At 52.7% G+C, this 19335-nt stretch overlaps 1 protein-coding gene across 1 annotated transcript; it reads left to right on the top strand.

Annotated features, from left to right (window-relative positions):
• The first annotated feature begins 919 nt into the window (after positions 1–919).
• On the top strand, positions 920–18686 carry Hpn (hepsin). Its single transcript, XM_048438281.3, has 13 exons — positions 920–1067; positions 1448–1517; positions 7067–7168; positions 7257–7298; positions 13878–14007; positions 14093–14215; positions 14325–14365; positions 14599–14764; positions 14855–15045; positions 17488–17583; positions 17747–17889; positions 18007–18171; positions 18367–18686. The coding sequence occupies exons 2-13, from the start codon at positions 1502–1504 to the stop codon at positions 18403–18405; spliced, it is 1254 nt and encodes a 417-aa protein (XP_048294238.1). The 5' UTR covers positions 920–1067; positions 1448–1501; the 3' UTR covers positions 18406–18686.
• The last annotated feature ends 649 nt before the right edge of the window (positions 18687–19335 follow it).

The raw sequence follows: 19335 nt of genomic DNA on the forward strand, positions 1-19335 counted from the left end.
AGTTTTGGGGAGATGGAGAGGGCAGTGCAATGAGACAGCAAGAAGGATGAACAGAGGCAGAGAGACAGAAAGAAAGGAAGAAGGTAGACAGAAGCAGAACGATTGCGATTTGGGTAGGGGGCAGAGCCGGAACAGAGAAGGAGGCTAGGAAGACAAGAGTCAGGCCCATCGGGCAGGCAGAACCAGTGTGGCCCCTGTCTTAGAAAGGTTTCTGGTCTGTGGCAAGTAGGTGGCCTGCTGTGGGGGACAGCTGTTGTGACTCAAATGCCAGCCCGGGCCGTTGGGCAGGTGTAGAGGGCCTCCTGGGCAATCTGGTGTTTATCTGGATCTGGGGTCTGACCTGCATGGTACTTGGCGGCTGGTGGGACTGGATGCACTTGCGTCTAGCCATTTCCGGTCACTTGGCTTGCGCCTGGGCAATCAGTGTTGCCTTTTCAGGGCCAAGCCCCCCATCCCCCTATCAGGACTTTCCGGGCTCCAGAGGTCACTGGGCAGGCAGCACAGCGGCTGCCAAAACAAACCAGCCCCCGTGACTTGTAGGAAAGTGGCTGGGGGAGGGGCTGGGCCCCCGCTAGGGACAGGAAGGACTAGAGGCCCATGGTGGCATGGACTGGATCAGAGGAGGGCTGGGTATCGGCATGGAAGCAAATGCGAATGGAGGACTACATGGCCACAAGCATGGTGGACCTGGCGAAGCCAGAACTTTGCAGCCCATCCGTCCAGTTAGGAATCCCATCCTCTGGGCCTCGGAGCACACCTGAATACCCCTGCAAGTGGGACGCCAGGCTGGTGGTTGAGCCTACCCGGTTCAACCCCTGCAGGCCCCGCCCCATTAGCCAGGTGGCCTCTGTGGCAGCCAGTCCTGGGGTCCGCCCTTCCCCGCCCCGTCTCCGCCTCCCACTCAGCCCCCTCCTCCTCAGGTGAGGCGGCAGGCTCAGCAGGCCCCAAACTGCTGGCGGCCGCTGCCACCCCTGCCTCCCGCGCTGCCCGCGGCTGTGGGGACGCCATGCGCCTCCCCAGGCCCGGCGACTAACCCCAAACCTGCACCATCTCCGGCGGACCCCAGGGTAAGGCACAGAATACGGAGTCCCTGTCCCCCACCAATCTAATGCCCACCAGCCCGTAGATGGGATGCCAGGAACCCCAGATCACCTCCACCCTTCTTTCCCTGCCAGTTCAGACATCCGAGGACTCCCCAAAGTTTTTCAACCTTCAAGTCCCCTGAAAGTTCAGCCTCGGTCCTCCAGGCTCTGCCTTGCCACTCAAGGTGTCCCCCTGGTGGCTGGTCATACATTGCCACCACTGACCCCGGCCCAACCTCTGCCCTTGCATGCTCTGTGCCCAGCTCAGGGCCAGCTGCTCCCTGGATGAGAGCCTGGGACTGGGGGCGCCAGGACAGAGTCAAACCAGGCTCCCCCAGGCCGTGCCTCCTTGTTCCTGTCCCCAGGTTCCGCCCCAGCCCAACAGGTCAACCTGGGAATCATTAACAAGAGTCCCTGACATGGCGAAGAAGGAGGGTGAGTCCCCCTGTCCCCGAAACCCAGCTTCAGCGGCCCTACCTAGCACCCATCTCCTAGTTTGTCTCTCAACCTGTACCCAGCCCCCTGTCTTGGGGTCTTTCTGTCAGACTCAAGACCACCCCCGGCCCCAGTCCTTGTCTATCTGATTAACTATTAGCTAGCTTTCAGTGTGTCTGTCTCCCCACCACCCCATATGAACTTCCTGGTGCCTTAGTTTCCCCTCATGTCCCAGGGATTTCTCAGCTAACCAACAACATGTGTCGTCCTTTGGGGGCTGAGGTGGGGGTTGCTGCTGTTGCTATCTCAGTTAAGGGTATAGAGTCAGTCAGGCTGTTTCTGTTGGCTTTTGCTGTGTGATCTTGGGGAGGTAGCAGGTAGTCTCTGGGCCACCCTTCCCTGCAGTCAAGTACGAACGGGTAATAATAATAACTCCCTCCAGGAGGTTGTTGGGATCATGGGACACACAGGCAACAGCTTGGGACTTGGGGCATGAGATACGTGTTCTAACCCCGAGATGTTCTGAAGGGGGTCAGTCGCTGTGGGGACCCAGGAACCCAAGGACCCAAGACCCCCCCACAGTTTCAGGCATTCCTTCTCCCTCCTGGCTTTGTGGGCAAAAGAGCAGAAGGGGGACTTTGGACTTGACCTGGATGGGTAGAGAGGAGAGAGGCAGAGAAGCCACCTGAGGGGTGACTGAGACGTTCACACTGGAGGCCAACCTCTCTTGTTACTTTGTCTGTACTTGGGGACTAGATGGGGACTCCAATCCGGGGTGGCCTTCCCCCCCCCCAGCCCTCACCCCTGGCTGTCTTTTGGGGCACCAGGCTAGCTGAGTTTAGTCCCAGGCACTTTCTAACTGTGTGGTGTCATGTCCTCTCTGGGCGTCTGTTTCAAACCTCTGTAAGATAGAAGTGGTCACTGTGTGGTATGAAGACTTAACTGACGCTGGATGGGGAGCAGTAAGCGTGTAGGCCTGGGGAAAAGCACGGGTGTCTGATGAGCAATGGTCCACTGTGAACCCAGGCTCCCCTTTGCTTTGTCCAGTGTGACCAGGTGAGTGACAGAGCCTGGCTCCTTTGGGGATCTTTTTTTCCTAGAGATGATTGAAGAGAGGTATCAGGGCTAGGGCTATGGGGAAGAAAAAGGAGAGAAGGGCTGGCTGGATGCTGGGGCTGTCTGCAAAGGGAAGATGTGGAGCACGCTCTCTGCATCCCCATGCGCCTGCTGGGCTCTGGAAGGGTGGCACCGGGAAAGATGAAGGGTTGTTGATGGCATGGATTGAAGGGATTCGAAGGACAGTGAAGTAAGTGATGTGTGATCCCAAGAGCCTCTGCAGTGGCAGCTGCTGGTGTTTATGAGACCACGGACGGCTGGGGATGTGTGCTCCAGGCTTTCGGCACTGCGGCTGGGGTTCTGGAATGAAAAGAGACGATGTGTGAAATCGCCTGATCAAAGAATGATCAGGGAGGAGGGATGGAGGGAGGGAGGAGGACATGCCAGGCAGGGAAAGATGGGGCAGAGTGCTCAGTACAGGTGTGTGTTGGAGTTGGTGTCGGTGGCTGACCAACCTCAGGATAGTCCTTCACAGAGTGGGGTCTCTCCATAAGGTAGTGCTGGAGGTGGCCCCAGACCTTTCTATTTTCTTTCTATCCCTGAAATAGTGAGGATCAAAGGGCAGACTCTCATATATGATAGGCAAGACCTCTACCACTGAACCATGTCCCCAGCTCCTTACTGGGGGATTCTAGGCAGGGGCTTTACCACTGAGCCACACTCCCAGCCCCTCACTGGGGGATTCTAGGCAGGGGCTCTACCACTAAGCCACACCCCCAGCCCCTCACTGGGGGATTCTAGGGAGGGACTCTACCACTGAGCCATGTCCTCGGTATTTTTTCCTCTTCTTTTTGTTTTGATACTTTGATACTCAGTGTAGGCTAGGCTGGCCTCAAATTTAACAATCCTTCTGCTTCAGCCTCTTGAAAAATGGGATGACAGGTTCTAATCAAAAGTCTGTGAGTTCCATGGTTAGGACACCCTGTACAAGTTCTCTTAGATCTTTGATAATGACCAATGTCTGTCTGAGGCTTTCAAGAGACACAGGGCTCTGGACTCTAAAAGTCATGCTTATTCGATGGGGGCTGGAAATACTGGGTCCAGGACACCAGGGAGGCCAGGGGGATGTTCTGGATAGACAAAGGACAGTTTGGGTTCATATTTACATTTCTCAGGTCTCTTTATAGAGGGGCTACCATGGAGATGAGCCAATCAGGTGTTATGCATGCACTATGCATGAGGGGCTTGGAACTGTCAATATAGAGCAGGAAGAAAGAATTCAGCAGCTGAGAGGAGGACCTGGGATGAGGGTGAGGAGACAGGGCTGCTGTGGGGAGGGGAGGAGGGCCTGGGATGAGGGTGAGGAGACAGGGCTGCTGTGGGGAGAGGAGGAGGGTCTGGGATGAGGGTGTTGAGACAGGGCTGCTGTGGAGAGGAGAGGAGGGCCTGGGATGAGGGTGAGGAGACAGGGCTGCTGTGGGGAGGGGAGGAGGGCCTGGGATGAGGGTGAGGAGACAGGGCTGCTGTGGGGAGAAGAGGAGGGCCTGGGATGAGGGTGAGGAGACAGGGCTGCTGTGGAGAGGAGAGGAGGGCCTGGGATGAGGGTGAGGAGACAGGGCTGCTGTGGAGAGGAGAGGAGGGCCTGGGATGAGGGTGAGGAGACAGGGCTACTGTGGGGAGAGGAGGGCCTGGGATGAGGGTGAGGAGACAGGGCTGCTGTGGGGAGGGGAGGAGGGCCTGGGATGAGGGTGAGGAGACAGGGCCGCTGTGGGGAGGGGAGAAGGACCTGGGATGAGGGTGTTGAGACAGAGCTGCTGTGGGAAGGAGGGCCTGGGATGAGGGCATTGAGACAGAGCTGATGTGGGGAAGGGAAAGGAGGGACAGGCATTGAAAGACACTGTGGCCAGCACAGTTGTAGTGAACATAAAGAGGAAGATGTGCAGAGGCTGAAGGAGACCCAGGGCCCAGCATGGCGGACAGTGCTGGAGTGACAGGCATGACCAGTTCTCACTCACTATTGAGCTATTTTCCTCTGCAAACGACACCTTGTCTTAAACCACTAACAGGAACTGCCCTGGCAAGATCCTGAACCACTCCCTGCTCTCTTCCTCGTGCTGAGCTCGTACTGTGATCGCTAGCAATGCTACCAGGGGCATGGTGAGAGGGCTGGGGCTCTTGCAGAGGCCTCACTCAAGTTGGGGTCCACGGAAGGCTTCCTTGGCAGTTGTGTTCAGTCCATAGCATCTCGGTTACACTGAGACTGAAAGCCCTGCTCTCTCTGGGCTGTTGGCCTCCCACGGCCTTCCTCCAGCTCTTGCCAATTGGCTGCCTCTTGGGTCTTGCAGCCCTCTTAACAGAGCATGCGCAGTTTTGCCTGCCAGTCTTGGCTTGCGTGCGTCCTTCAGCACACAGTTCTGCACCGTGGTATCTCTCTTTGCAGGTCTTAGGTAATCTCTTCCCGAGGAGTCTCCCCATTTCCTTTCAGAAGCACCATTTGGTGCCCAAACCTGCAATGCTTACCAGACAGATGGAGGAGAGTTCTGTCCTATTGATACCCTGAGGTCAGAGACACAGTGACAGCTGCCCATGATCACACAGCAATAATGGTTTATAAACATTTGTTGAGGACCTGACGTACGCCAGGCACAATGGCATAGTGAGAGGTGGTTCAGCTTCTTGGGGACATACTTTGGATATGGATCCCAGTGTGCCCAGAGTTCAGGAAGTGGCTGCAAGCTGAGTCACTGGAGATGTGTGACTTACCCTCTCAGAGCCATGGGGAAAGGGGGCACCATGTTGTGGGTTGGAGTTATAGAATGAACTCATGGAACATGGTGGGTGGCAGCCATGGCTTGGCTATGAGTATGTATTTAAAGAACTTTAGAGTCATTTAAAAGTGGGTGCTAGGTGCATGCTCATTTAACAGATGGGGAACCTGGGGCTCTCAGAGGTGGTGTCACGTGTCCAAGACCCCAGCCAGAAAAGGATAAGGTCACTAATCTTATTTTTTCTTTCTTTTATATATTTCTATTTTCTCTCTGTGTGTGCATGCACACATATGTGTATGAGTATGGTATACATGTGTGGATGTGGGTGCCTGCGCATATGCTGGGGAAGACACGGAGTGTCCTGATATATCACTCTGTCCTATTCCCTGGATATGGAGTCTCTCACTGAGCCTCCTGCAGCCAGGCTAATGGCCAACAAGCCCCAGACACCCTCCTCTCTTTGCCCGCCCCACAGTGCTGGTCTTACAGATGTGCATCACCACACCTGGCGTTTTACATGGGCGCCAGGAGCCCAACTCAGGTCCCCATGCTTGCCCAGAAAGCGCTCTCACTCCCTGAGCCATCTCTCCAATGCCATGATTTCAAAGTGAAGTTGCCAGGCATGGTGTGGTGCATGCCCATCATACTAACACTCAAAGGCGAAGGCAGGGAGATGGCAAGTTTGAGACCAATCTGAGCTGCATAGAGAGACCTGTTTTTAAAAAAACAAACAAACAAACAGCAACAACAAAAAACATATCTGAGTGTTGGTGGTGCACACTTTTAATCCCAGCACTCAGGAGGTAGAAGCAGGTGAGTTCGAGGCCAGCTTGATCTACAGAGTGAGTTCCAGGACAGCCAGAGCTGTTTACACAAAGACACCCTTCTTGAAAAACCAAAAACCAAACCAAACCAAAACAAAACACAAAAAAAAGAAAAGAAAAAGAAGGAAAGAAAGAAAGAAAGAAAGAAAGAAAGAAAGAAAGAAAGAAAGAAAAAGAAAGAAAGCAACAAAAACCAGAAGCAGAAGCATGGGCAGAAATGGTGGATGGTGGTGCATACCTGTTATCCCAGCACAAGGGGGGGTGGGATCAGGAAAATTCTCACTGGTTTGAGGCCAGCCTGGATTACACGGGGATTTTGATGCTGGCGTTGCTATGTAGTAAGACCTTGTCTCAAAATACAAACAAAACAAAATTAAAAAAAAAAAGTTCAGCTAAGTTTTAAAACTTGTGTTCTCAACCTCCCAGGGACAAATCTGATCTTGGAGCTGGGTTTTGTGAGAAAGAGGTCTGGCTTTAGGACCATGAGGGTAAAAAGGTCAGAGGTCGCAGGCACCTCAAAGTTGTAAGAATTTCTGGAAAAGTTAGCGGGAGAGAGGGTCTGGGGACAGGCTAGCAGGAAGAAACAAAGGAAGTCCAGAAGTGCCTTGTCACTGGGGAGGAATAACTGCCAGCACCAGGGAGGGAGGCAGGGAGGTGGCAGCCGGCCCAGCCATACCCCCTTCTCAGCTGGAACACTTGGGGAGCCAGACACCTGGCTATCCACACGACAGAAGCGGAACAGCCTTGCCAGCTGCCTAGCCCTAGGAAACGGGGCTCGAGGCACCGCAGGCCAGGCCCGATAAGGTACTCTCCATTCCCTGTCAGGGTACTGGCCCAGTGCCCAACCCTTGCTGTGCTGAGCATATGCCTGGCAGTGACCCCAGCTTGGTGTCTGTTGCAGGTGTCCGGACGGCTCCATGCTGCTCCAGACCCAAGGTGGCGGCTCTCATTGTGGGGACACTGCTGCTCCTGGCAGGCATTGGGGCTGCGTCCTGGGCCATTGGTGAGAGCACCTCCCTCCCCCAGCTCCTGAGGTCTCACCTCCCCCAAGGGCTACAACCTGCCTGCGCTCACTACTCCCTTCTCCACAGTAACCATCCTCTTCCGGAGTGACCAGGAGCCGCTGTACCCAGGTGAGTAGGGCAGGCTCGAATCCCTGGGGTGTCCTGGAGGAAAAGCAGGATGGGACGCTCAGAGTAGTCTCAGGATTAATAACTAACTGTGTTTGTATGTGCTGTACATGGATCCAAGTATCAATGTCTGTCATGCTGTCGGAGAAAGGATTTTGTCTGTAGTCCAGGCTGGCTTAGAACTCACCCAGGATGGCCTCAGATTTGTGGTAATCCTCCTGCCTCAACTTCACGGTGATGGGATTACGGGCATGAGCCACTGTGCTCAGGTCATAGGCTTTAGTCCAAGTGACTCGGGGAACTCCCATCCAAGCACTGCGGATCCCACCCTGTTTAGCTTCTGAGGTCTACCTGCCAAGGGTGTCGTTGCTATCCAAGCCCTAGACAAGTCATCCACGAGGATTCTATGCAGTTCAAAACATTTGCTTTCTCAATTTCATTGTTGAGAAAAGGTCTCATGCTGCCCAGCTGGTCTTAAACTTACTACGAAGGACCCTGGACCTTCTGGTCCTCTACCTCCACCTTCCGGGTCCTGGGATTACCAGGTATGCATCACTATACCTTGCTGAAACCTCCATGAGGCTGAGGAGATAGCTCTGTCAGCAAAGTGTTTGCCTTGCAAGCATGAAGTCCCGAGTTCAAGTCCCAGAACCCAGTGAGAAAGCAGAGTATAATGGAGCAGGCTTGTAATCCCAGTGCTGGGGAGGCAGAGGCAGGAGGATTCCTGGGGCTCCTGCAGTGGGAGAGCCTATCTCCAAGTCAAGGTAGACGATGCTTAGGGAATGATACCCAATGTTGTCTTCTGTCCTCCATGTGCACAAATATACATGTGTACCTGCTGCATATATGTGCACGCGTACACACATAGAGAGTCTGAAAAAGGTTAGAAATTATCAAAGTGCATCACTCCCAAGGAGAGAAGGAATTAAGTTTTTGCTTATGTATTCATACACATACAACTTTAAAGGCCTTTTGAATGTAGGGCTGTTATTCTCCCCCTTTATACAAGAGCGAACAGGCTTGGCCATATGATGGCATGCCCTGGACCACAGACCTCCCACTGTGATTTCAATTGTGATGGACATTTGCATACCATGGGGGTGTGGTCAAAACTCATTCTAGAGGGACAGAATGAATTTATTCAGTAGACTCCAAGCTCTGAGGTAGTAGTGGCTTTATCTGTCCTTTATATGGATGGCGGCCGGTAACAATGGTGTTGGGAACAGCTTTCAGCCTCGCGGGCGGGCGTGACTGAGCGTATGTAAGGAACAGCCGCAGGGACATGAGGCAGAAACCACAAGTGGCATGAAGGGATGAGGCTTCCCCGAGGCCACCTCCACCTTGCTTCTCTGTGACTCAGGGAAGCAGAAAGGGGTAATAACGGTAGAGCGGAGCATGCCTTTTCAAAGAAACGAGATTTCAGAATTTGAACAGTTGGCATTGGATCAGTCACCCTGACTGAACTTAGAAACACTGACCTCTAGGCCAGGGACCAGCCTCAAGGCTTGATGGTATTGGCTCATGCAGTCTACAAGAGCATGTTTTCTTGTAGAGTGAAGGCATAGATAGGCCAAGGCTCAGCGTGGTAGCGTACATCTCCCCATGCTCAGGAGACTGAGGCAGGAGGATTGTGAGTTTGATGCTAGTCTGGACTACACAGTAAGGCTCTGGCTCTATTCAGGTCATAGCGACCCAGGCAGTCAGGTGGTAGGTGTGTGTGATTCCTGCTCAGTTATTGTCAAGACGCTGCTGAGTTCATTGCTGTAGTGAAAGTTCATACCCCAGGTCAGGCTGTGGTCTAAGGCTGTTGTCACCCCAATGTTTTTCATATGGGGAAAACTGGGGCTAGGACCACAGGTCAGTGAGAGACAGAGCAACAGATCGGCAGGCCCTACTGCTCCACGTGGTACCAGGATGGAATCCTAATCCTAAAGACCCTTAGGATATGGCCTGTCTGACTTGAAGAGCTATTTCTCTGGACTTTAGTCTCAGGGCTTCTCCTTGCTCCCTAAATACCCATTTCTCCAGTGTCACCTTCACCTTCATCTTCTCCTCCTCCTTTGCAGTAGCAATGATAGAACTCAGGGTCTTGCTCTGGCTTAACTGCTTAGCAAGGGTAGAACCATGCCCCAGTCCCTCACTGGGGGATTCTAGGCAGGGACTCTACCACTGAGCCACACCCCAGCCCCTCACTGGGGGATTCTAGGCAGGGGCTCTACCACTGAGCCACACCCCAGCCCCTCACTGGGGGATTCTAGGCAGGGGCTCTACCACTGAGCCACACCCCAGCCCCTCACTGGGGGATTCTAGGCAGGGGCTCTACCACTGAGCCACACCCCAGCCCCTCACTGGGGGATTCTAGGCAGGGGCTCTACCACTGAGCCACACCCCAGCCCCTCACTGGGGGATTCTAGGCAGGGGCTCTACCACTGAGCCACATCCCTTGCCCTTTTCTACTTTTTTTTTTAAACAGAATATTTGCTAAATTGACCAGGCTGATCTTGAACTATCCTTAAACCTGGACTTCTCCCGTCTTAGCTCCCCGAGTAACTGGAATTATAGGCTGTATCCCCAGGTGCTCCACCTTCCTCTCTCCAGCCCCCACCTGGAGCTGGGGTTCCCTTTCATCATTTCTGAGCTGTGGCCCTCTGAGAGCTTCTATGTCATCATCTGGGATGGGGGTGAGAAGACCCAAGTGGGAAAAGAGGAGATAGTTGTTCCGCTTATCATGCAGAGCTCAGCTTTTAGCCAAACTGTAAACAAAGGGTCTCCCCCTCACCCCTCCTTGAGCAAGGCCTTCCTAAAGCTCACACTGCATACCCTCTCGTCCCCAGAGCCAACCAGCTGCCATAATGGAGCCCTCATGCTGGCAGTCTATGAGCATTCCAGGAAGGCAGAGATTTTTGTTTATGAGTCAGGCTGTCTGCGGCACATAGTAGGTGCTCGGGAAATCTCCCCTTTAAGAATAAGCATAAAGAAGAGTTGCAGCTAAGCATGCATACTTGTAATCCCAGCACTCGAGAGGCTGAGGCAAAGCGATGAAAAGTTTGAGGCTAGCCTGGGCTACATAGCAAGACCCTGCCTTAGAAAATAAAAAAAAAAAAAGCACAAAGACAAACTGAAGAAACCAACTAGCCGATGATGTATAAAAGCACCATCCTTGTCTGGTTGGTGGTGGTGGTGCATGACTTTAGTCCCAGCACAGTTCATGGTCAACCTGGTCTATAATGGAGAATGGGTTCCAGGAGAGCCAGGGCTGTTACACACACAGCTTTGACTGAGATGGGAATCCAGCCTGTGCCTGGACCCTGTTAATAGCACTTCCTAGAGTGCTGAGATATGGAGCCACGTAAGAGAGCACAACCTTGACTCTCTCCCCACTGAATTTTGCTCTGGGATCTTCACACCTTAAGTGTACCTCATTGTTTGGTATGGTGACAACCGATAGCCCAGGATGTGGCTTTAAAACAAGCCACCTTTGGGTGCACAGCATGACAGGAAGCCACTCAGAAGGCTGAAGCAAGAGGGTTGCAAATTCCAAGCCAATCTGGGCTACCAAGTGAGACCTTGTCTTCCTAAAACCAGAAACAGACAAAAAACAAAACAAAATAAAATGTGTTTGATCTTTCCCCTCCCTTACTCCCAGTACCTTCCCAATGCACATTCATAAAAAAAAAAAAATTGACCTTTCCCCCCCTAAAATGCCCATCTGGTTGGAAATATCTTGAGCAGTTAGGAATGATGCCTACTGACTCCAAGTTGCTGTTTGTGTCTGGAGTTGGGGGATGGTAGGTACCACTCAGTGGGAGCTGTCAGCCAGTATTTGATGAAGGCCAGAGATGGAGGACATATTTATAGCAAGCTGCCTCAGCATCTTTTAGTCTTGCTATGGAAGAGTGTGTGCTGAGCAGAGAAAGACAAGAATTTTTTGGAGACCCAAGCAAGGGGTCTCCAAAAGAGAATGTAGAAGCCAGCGGACAGTCTGAGTTCAGATCCTGGTTGGCTGGTTAGCTGTCTACTCTGAACAAGTATACCCTTTGATGTTTAGTGCGCCATCTGTGAGATGTGCATATAATTTATTATTTTTTATTGGTGCTAGGGATTGGACCAAAGGTCTTAATCATATAGACAGGGGCTCTACCACTGAACCATGCCCCCAGGCCCTCAGGGGGTATTCTAGGCAGGAGCCCTACTACTGAGTCACATCTCAGCCCCTTATTGGGGGATTCTAGGCAGGAGCCCTACCACTGAGTCACATCTCAGCCACTCACTGGGGGATTCTAGGCAGGTGCTCTACCATTGAGCCACACCCCAGTCCCTCAGTGGGGATTCTAGGCATGGGCTCTACCATTGAACCATGCTGCCAGCTCTTCACTGGGGAAATCTAGGCAAGTGCTCTGCCACTAAGCAAGGATGTCACCAGCCCTCATATTATATAAATATATAAAATATATTTTATTTTGAGACCCTTCTCCCTAAATTACTTAGGCTGACCTTGAACTCACTCAATAGTCCAGGCAGGATTTGAACTTTGATCCGCTAGCGTCAGGTTCCTAAGTAGGTGACATAACAGTTCTGTACCCACTGGGCCTAGGTCTCTGCCTACAAAATATTCCCAGAATCCAGCTGTGTTCCCTGTGCTGCCCCCTGCTGGCTTAGCTTCTGTCCCTGTCACATCAAGGTCATAGTCTGGGCTCCAGTTCCCCTACAGTCTGCCCCCACCAGCAGCCAGAAGGAACTCATGCATCCCTGAGTCAGGTCAGTGTGTGACCCCTGGCCCGGCTGCATACTGTGCAGCTACAAGCCAGCTCTGCCATCCCCTCTCTGCCTCCTGGCTGTTCCTCACCCAACTCCCTGCCTCAGCCTTCAGATCTCCGCTTTCTGCACTTTGATTCCTCTGGCCTACTTCTCAGTTCCCTCTCAGATCGCAGCATCTTTCTCACCTCCTTCATCTATTTCTCCTCATTGCTCATGTGGCACCTTCCCAGCAAAGCTGTTCTTGCCTGCCCACTTCCAGCAAAGTGCAACTCTGCCCCCGCATCCCAGATCCCCATTCCTTCTGCTCCATGGCCTTCCTGTCTCCATGGCCCCTTCTGCTGTGGGCACAGGACATGTTTCCGCTCTTCGACCTGCTCGTTATTTGTCTTCCCTCCTGGGCTTTGTATTCCACACAGGAAGAAGTTTTGTGTGATTTATCTACAGCTTAAAATAGTACCCAGCACGTTCAATGTATTTGGTAAATACAGAGAAATGCCCCTAAGGGGTTCTGACCTGACTCGGTGTGAAGAGGGCTTCTCTGACCTCGTGAGGACAGAGGGAAGGTCAGTGAGCACTGGCCAGCCATATAGATGGCCCCAACCACCCTCAGACAGAGCCAGTGTTGTAAGCTAGCTTTCTGATGTAGCCCCATCCTGCATTATACCATCCCTATCCCTCCTTCCTTCCCTCTCTCCCTCCCTCCCCCTCTCTTCCATCTTTCATTCTGCCTGAGACATACTGTAGCCCTGACTGACCTCAAACCCACAAGCCTCCTGCTTCAGCCTCCCAAGTGCTGACATAGCAGGTGTTTTCGTGCCTGACTCTTGCCAGTTATTAATGATAAATCGGCTGGGTGACTTTTGTTTTGATTTTTTGAAACAGGGTTTTTTAATTCTGTAGCCCCAGCTGGCCTGGAATTAAATATGTAGCCTACACTGGTCTCAAGCTTGTGGCAATTCTCCTGCCTCTGCCTCCTGAGTGCTGGGATGGTTAGTGGAGGTCATGCACTGAGCTAAGGAGACTCTGGAATCACTGAGTGCCATCCCCCAGGTTTTGCCTGGCTGATAGAAGAGTCTGGGTTCTCCCTTCTTCCTCTTCCTTCTACCAAGCCCTGGCTACCCTGAAACTTTCTATAGGCCAAGCTGGCCTCCACCTCACAGAAGTCTGCCAGTCTCTGCCTCCTGAGTGCTGGGATTAAAGACATGCCACAACACCTGTTAAAATGTATGGCCTATGCTATCCTTGAACTCATGAGCCTCCTGCTAATGCCTCCTTCAGAAATTCTAGGCTTGTGTTCCACCATAACAGCCCCCTTCCCCTTTTGGTAGGTAGTTCAGACTGGCCTTGAACCCATGACCCTGTAGTCTTCACCCTCTGGGTGCTAGAATTGCAGGCATCTGCTGTGGTTCCTCCTCCTGACAGCCCCTTCTAACCTCCCTTCTCTCCATGGCATACTTCTTTAAATGTTTTGGTAAACCTGGTCAGTTAGCCAAGGGTTTCCGACCCCTTCTGGCGGTTCCCCAAACCTGGCTGCATCTGGGCGTGTTCATCCACAGTGAATGCCCTGTGCAGGCTTTTTCTCTCATCTGCTTTCTCCTCAAGTCAAATGGAATCATTTCCCTGGTTCCTGGTGTCCGAGACACATGCCAGCAGCTTGGGTATCCCAGTGGGGAGCGACACACACTAGTGAAATCCCACCTAGTAGTGGGTGCAGATACCACCCCAGGGCGAGGGGTGCAGGACCAGGACCTCAGGACCTCAGGTAGCCAGAGAAGCTGTTGTCGGGCCACTGTGGGACCCAGGCCTGGCTCTGTTGCCCTGCAGTGCAGGTCAGCCCTGGGGACTCGCGACTTTCCGTGTTTGACAAGACGGAGGGGACGTGGAGGCTGCTGTGTTCCTCACGCTCCAACGCCAGGGTGGCAGGGCTCGGCTGTGAGGAGATGGGCTTCCTCAGGTACCCGGGTGGCCCTCGGGGGAGGGGAGGGCATGCCATGGCATGGAATGGGACAGGAGGTGGCTTTGACCGGAGCCCCGTGCAGGGCCCTGGTGCACTCGGAGTTGGATGTGCGAACCGCGGGCGCCAACGGTACATCGGGCTTCTTCTGTGTGGACGAGGGCGGCCTGCCCATGGCTCAGAGGTTGCTGGATGTCATCTCTGTGTGGTGAGCAGGGCAACTGCGGGTGGCACTGGACCCCTGGCCTCCAAATATGATCCTAACTGGTCACTTGGCTTGTCTCTCTGTCCCACTCCTGTCCTGTGTCTTCTCCCAGCGACTGCCCGAGAGGCCGATTCGTGACTGTCATCTGTCAAGGTGAGACCCAGGCCTCAAACTCTTCCCTAGATACAGGCCAGGACTGGGACCCTGGGACCCCGGGGTGGAATGTCCCCACAGACTGCCCAGGATCTCCACATGTCCAAGGTTGGGGAGAGTCCTGCTCCTAAGAACTGTTGGGGCAGAAGTGTGTCTCCTCCCACTCCCAGGGATAAACTATGCCCTGGAAGCCAGTTCCCCAATTCTGAGCCTTTCTGGTCACCTCTCCACAGACTGTGGCCGCAGAAAACTGCCGGTGGATCGCATTGTGGGGGGCCAGGACAGCAGCCTGGGAAGGTGGCCATGGCAGGTCAGCCTGCGTTATGATGGGGCCCACCTCTGTGGGGGATCCCTGCTGTCCGGGGACTGGGTGCTGACAGCTGCACATTGCTTTCCAGAGTGAGTGTTCCCCACAGTCCTACCGAGGGTGGGGCAGGAGAGAGGGCTGCAGAGGCCGGGCCCAGGGACTTGTCCCTTCTGTCCTGGCAGGCGCAACCGGGTCCTGTCTCGATGGCGAGTGTTTGCTGGCGCTGTGGCCCGGACTTCGCCCCATGGCGTGCAGCTGGGGGTTAAAGCTGTGATCTATCATGGGGGCTACCTTCCCTTTCGAGACCCTACTATTGAAGAAAACAGCAATGACATCGCCCTGGTCCACCTCTCCAGTCCCCTGCCTCTCACTGGTAAGCCTGGAGACCCAGCTTTAGGTTGGGGACTCCAGAGACTCAGGGATCAAAACAGGAGCCCGTGAAGCAAAGTTGAGCCATCTTCAGGTTTCCATGGTGATAATAGACCCATCTTGAGGGAGCACAAAATGGACATTAACCATGAATGCTAGATAGCATAAATGCTAGATAGTGCGGCTGCCATACACAACTATCTGAGCCTCCTTCTGTAAAGGAGTCGGTCACTGTGACCCGGTGATTCCTTTTCTACATGGAAGAGAAGGGCTACAGATGGTCACACAGAAGACCAGTGCGCAGATGCTCTCAATGGAACCATTGGGTCATAGTAACCAGGGCGTGAAGGCATATTCCTAGAATTCCAGCACTAGGAGGAGGAGGCAGGAACATTGAGTTCCAGGCTAGCCCTGGCCACATAGTGAATTTGGGGCTAGCCTAGGCTACACAGGACACTAACTAAATGAATAGGTCACCCAGGTAGGAGAGCAGTTAGGGTGGAAAGGAATCTGAGGTTTCTTTGGGGGAGACAAAGTGTTCTGAAGTGGAACATGGTGGCAGGGTGCCAGTCTGGGACAATGCCAAAGTCAGCAACTCACAGCCACCCTGACACGGAGAATTAGGAGATGAATGAATTATAGTTGTGTGAAGCTGCAGTCATTGTTAGCAAGGCTGTGCCCCTCCAAGCTCCATACAGAATTAAAACATATGAAGAGGGGATGGAGCAATATCTTAGTGGTTAAGCGCTCTTGCTATCCTTATGGAGGACCCCCACTCAGTTCCTAGAACCCACGTCCAGCCTCTCACAACTGCCTCTAATTCCAGCTCCAGGAGATCCAACACCCCTTTCTGAACTCCATAGGTACACAAACGCATACACACACACAGGAATAAAAATAAATATTTTTTCGTCTTTTTTTAAAATTTATTGTGTACATAGTGTTCTGCTTGTATGTTTACCTGCATGCCAGAAGAGGGCACCAGACCTCATTATAGATGGTTGTGAGCCACCATGTGGTTGCTGGGAATTGAACTCAGGACCTTTGGAAGAACAGCCAGTGTTCTTAACCTCTGAGCCATCTCTCCAGCCCCAAATAAGTACTTTTTTTAAAGATTTACTTATTTATACAGTATCCTGTCTGTAGGCCAGAAGAGGGTGCCAGATCTCATTATAGGTGGTTGTGAGTCACCACGTGGTTGCTGGGAATTGAACTCAGACCTCTAGAAGAGCAGTCAGTGCTCTTAACTGCTGAGCCATCTTTCCAGCCTCTAAAAAATAAATCTTCAAAATAAATATGGAGAACCAGCTGATGTAGCTCATGTCTGCCATCTAAGCACTGAGGTAGTCTGGGCTTTGTTGAGTGACTCTTCCTTAAAACGCCCCTAATAACTAATTAACTAAATAATAGTAAATAAGTAAGGACAGTGGCGTGCTGGGCTTACGTACAGCTGTGTGCTGCATGAGATCATTTTGGTCACAGAGCATCTTCATGACTGTGGTCCTATGGAGATAAGATGGCCTCGTGACATCAGAGTCATCTTAATTTGCATGAAGGAGCCTCTTAGGGTCTGCACACAATGACAAAATCATCTGAGGACACATGTCTCAGAGTGTCTGCTTGTTGCCAAGTGACCGTGCGCTTTCATCGGCCTTGGTGTGTGCCGAGTCTGGACTCACTTCGTTCTCCCACAGTCCTCCAGGGTGGCCTCTCTGTTGCTGTTTATAGTTCTTATAAAAACTTGGTGTCTTCAACACCACATCCATTTCCTGCCACAGGGTTTCTGCAGGGAACTTATTTTATGTGTATGCCGTGTTTTCTTTCTGTGCTGGGAATCGACCCCAGGACCTTGCGCACTGTAGGCAAGCATTCTACCACTGAGCTATAACCCCTATTTGGGGCAGGTCATTGTTTGCATTTTGCATTGAGGTGCTGAAGCAGAGGGAGGCTGAGTTAGTGTCATGGCAACAGCGAGGGCTGTCAGGACTGCTTGCGTGTGCTGTGCACTGCACAGGGATACTCCATCTTAGGGAAGCCAATACCATCGGAGGCCTGTGTGTTTATTATGAGTTTTCTGACAGGTGGAAGCCAAGGGTGTCAAGGGTGTTTCCTGTCTCTGAGCTGGTTATAGTCCCATGACCATGGTTAAGAGCTCAAACTTGAGAAACTGAGCTAACTCAGGCTCTAGTTCTGATTATATTGGCTTCTGTGAAACTTTGGACGGGTGACTTGGCTTCCTGTCCTTCCTGAGGCAAAGGTCAATCCCAGCTCCCTGGGGTGATTGGGGATGAAAGGAAAGGATTTGGGAATGCGGCACACACACTGGATGAAGAAGGCTCCACGGTGGTAGTGATGAGGGGTACTGGGGTTGTGTGGAGGGTGAGGTGGCTGTCCACAAGGGACAGAATGACTAGTGGGGACTGGGCTGCTCTATTCTCTCTCACAGAATACATTCAGCCAGTGTGTCTCCCTGCTGCGGGACAGGCCCTGGTGGATGGCAAGGTCTGTACAGTGACTGGCTGGGGCAACACACAGTTCTACGGTGAGTTCCAGGTCCTGCCAGTCATGCCGTTAGAGGAGCCTGAAGCTGCTGGGGTTGGGGGAGGCTAGGTGAACCTCAAAGGGATCCTGAGGCCATAGGGTGGGCACCAGGAGGGGAGGACTTGTCTGCCAGTTTTCTGGCCACCTTACCCACATCCCCTCAGGCCAGCAGGCTGTGGTGCTCCAAGAGGCCCGGGTCCCCATCATAAGCAACGAAGTCTGCAACAGCCCTGACTTCTACGGGAATCAGATCAAACCTAAGATGTTCTGTGCTGGTTATCCCGAGGGTGGCATTGATGCTTGCCAGGTGAGGGGCACAGGGGGGCAGCCCCCCAGGGCCAACATTACAGAGAAGGGGCCAGGGTAGTGCTCCCCCACTGGAGCCATGGAGGCCTCCAGCCAGGTGTCCCATCCCACCCACCAGGGTGACAGTGGTGGCCCATTCGTGTGTGAGGACAGCATCTCTGGGACATCAAGATGGCGGCTCTGTGGCATTGTAAGCTGGGGTACGGGCTGTGCATTGGCCCAGAAGCCAGGAGTGTACACCAAAGTCATTGACTTCCGAGAGTGGATCTTCCAGGCCATAAAGGTGAGTTGGTATAGGGCGGGACTGTCTGGAACTCTACTAATGAAGGTAGAAGTTTGGGAGAGACCTGTGTTTGGACCTATCAGAGGGCACTCTAGCGCACAGGTGGGTCACCATAGGCATCTGGGGAAGGGACAGTAGTTACAGACTGTTGGGAGAAGTGTCCGAGACCTTGGAAGTGCATGGCTCTTTCCCTAGACTCACTCCGAAGCCAGTGGCATGGTGACTCAGCCCTGACCCAGCCTTACCTCGCTGCTCGCGCCTCCAGAGCCGGAGTTGGTCTGAGGCTCCAGACCCACATGGTAGGCTCCACACTGGGCCTCACACGGAGCAGTTTTCCTCATGGACCCAGTCCACAGGTCCGAGGACTCTCTTCCACAGTGGCCGGCCCACTCAGTCTTGGGGCCACTCGGCCTCAACCTCCCACCCCATGTATATATTACTCTGTCCTCTGGGGACTGCTTTCCAGGTCCTCCCCGTGGGAATACTCTTTAAATAATAAATGTGGTTTTGATTAATGGGTCTCTGAGTTTACAAACTTGAGCAGCAATGTGGACATTTGATAGTAGCAGATAGGGTTGGGGGCCAACTTGGATGCCATGAGGACCCCCAGTTCCTACCCATATGAGAAAACATTTAAACCGGCCATGATGGCTCACTCCTCTAATTCCAACACTTGGGAGGATCATCACAAGTTAAAGGCTAGCCTGAGCTACATAGTGAGTTTCGGGCCAGCGTTGGTTACAGAGTGATATCCTATCTCAAAAAAAATTAAATAAATAAATAAAAAGTGAGAGAGGTTGGGGGAGGGCTTTAAATATCCAGGAGATTCTGATTTTAGGCGTCGCTCAATCCAGCAACCCTCAGATCTCATTTACTCTGTCAGCTTCATTTCTAAGCAGGCTTTCCCACAACCAGGAGAAACGCACCCCGTTACTGTGTAATGGAGGGTATATGCTGTAGATCAGGTTCAGGATGTCCAGCGGGGAGACCGGGGGTGCTCCTTTCATGAGAACACCAGAAAGGAGGGAAAAAACGGCCCAAGGAGGCCCAGCTTTCAGTTGGGTCACATGATCTCATTGGATTACCTTGCACCTGAAGTGCTGCCTGGGGATGCGGCTCTTCAGGAACCACATGAGCTGGCTGCTTGTGGGAGAGACTTCAAAA

Source organism: Myodes glareolus, chromosome 1 (assembly GCF_982192425.1).
Source record: "Myodes glareolus chromosome 1, mMyoGla1.1, whole genome shotgun sequence".
Taxonomy (NCBI): Eukaryota; Metazoa; Chordata; class Mammalia; order Rodentia; family Cricetidae; genus Myodes; species Myodes glareolus.

Excerpts from the sequence above, each read along its gene's own strand:
- Hpn (XM_048438281.3), top strand. Across the intron at positions 17,584-17,746 it reads GGGCAACACACAGTTCTACG|GCCAGCAGGCTGTGGTGCTC; the intron begins GTGAGTTCCAGG and ends ACATCCCCTCAG. Across the intron at positions 18,172-18,366 it reads GGATCTTCCAGGCCATAAAG|ACTCACTCCGAAGCCAGTGG; the intron begins GTGAGTTGGTAT and ends CTCTTTCCCTAG.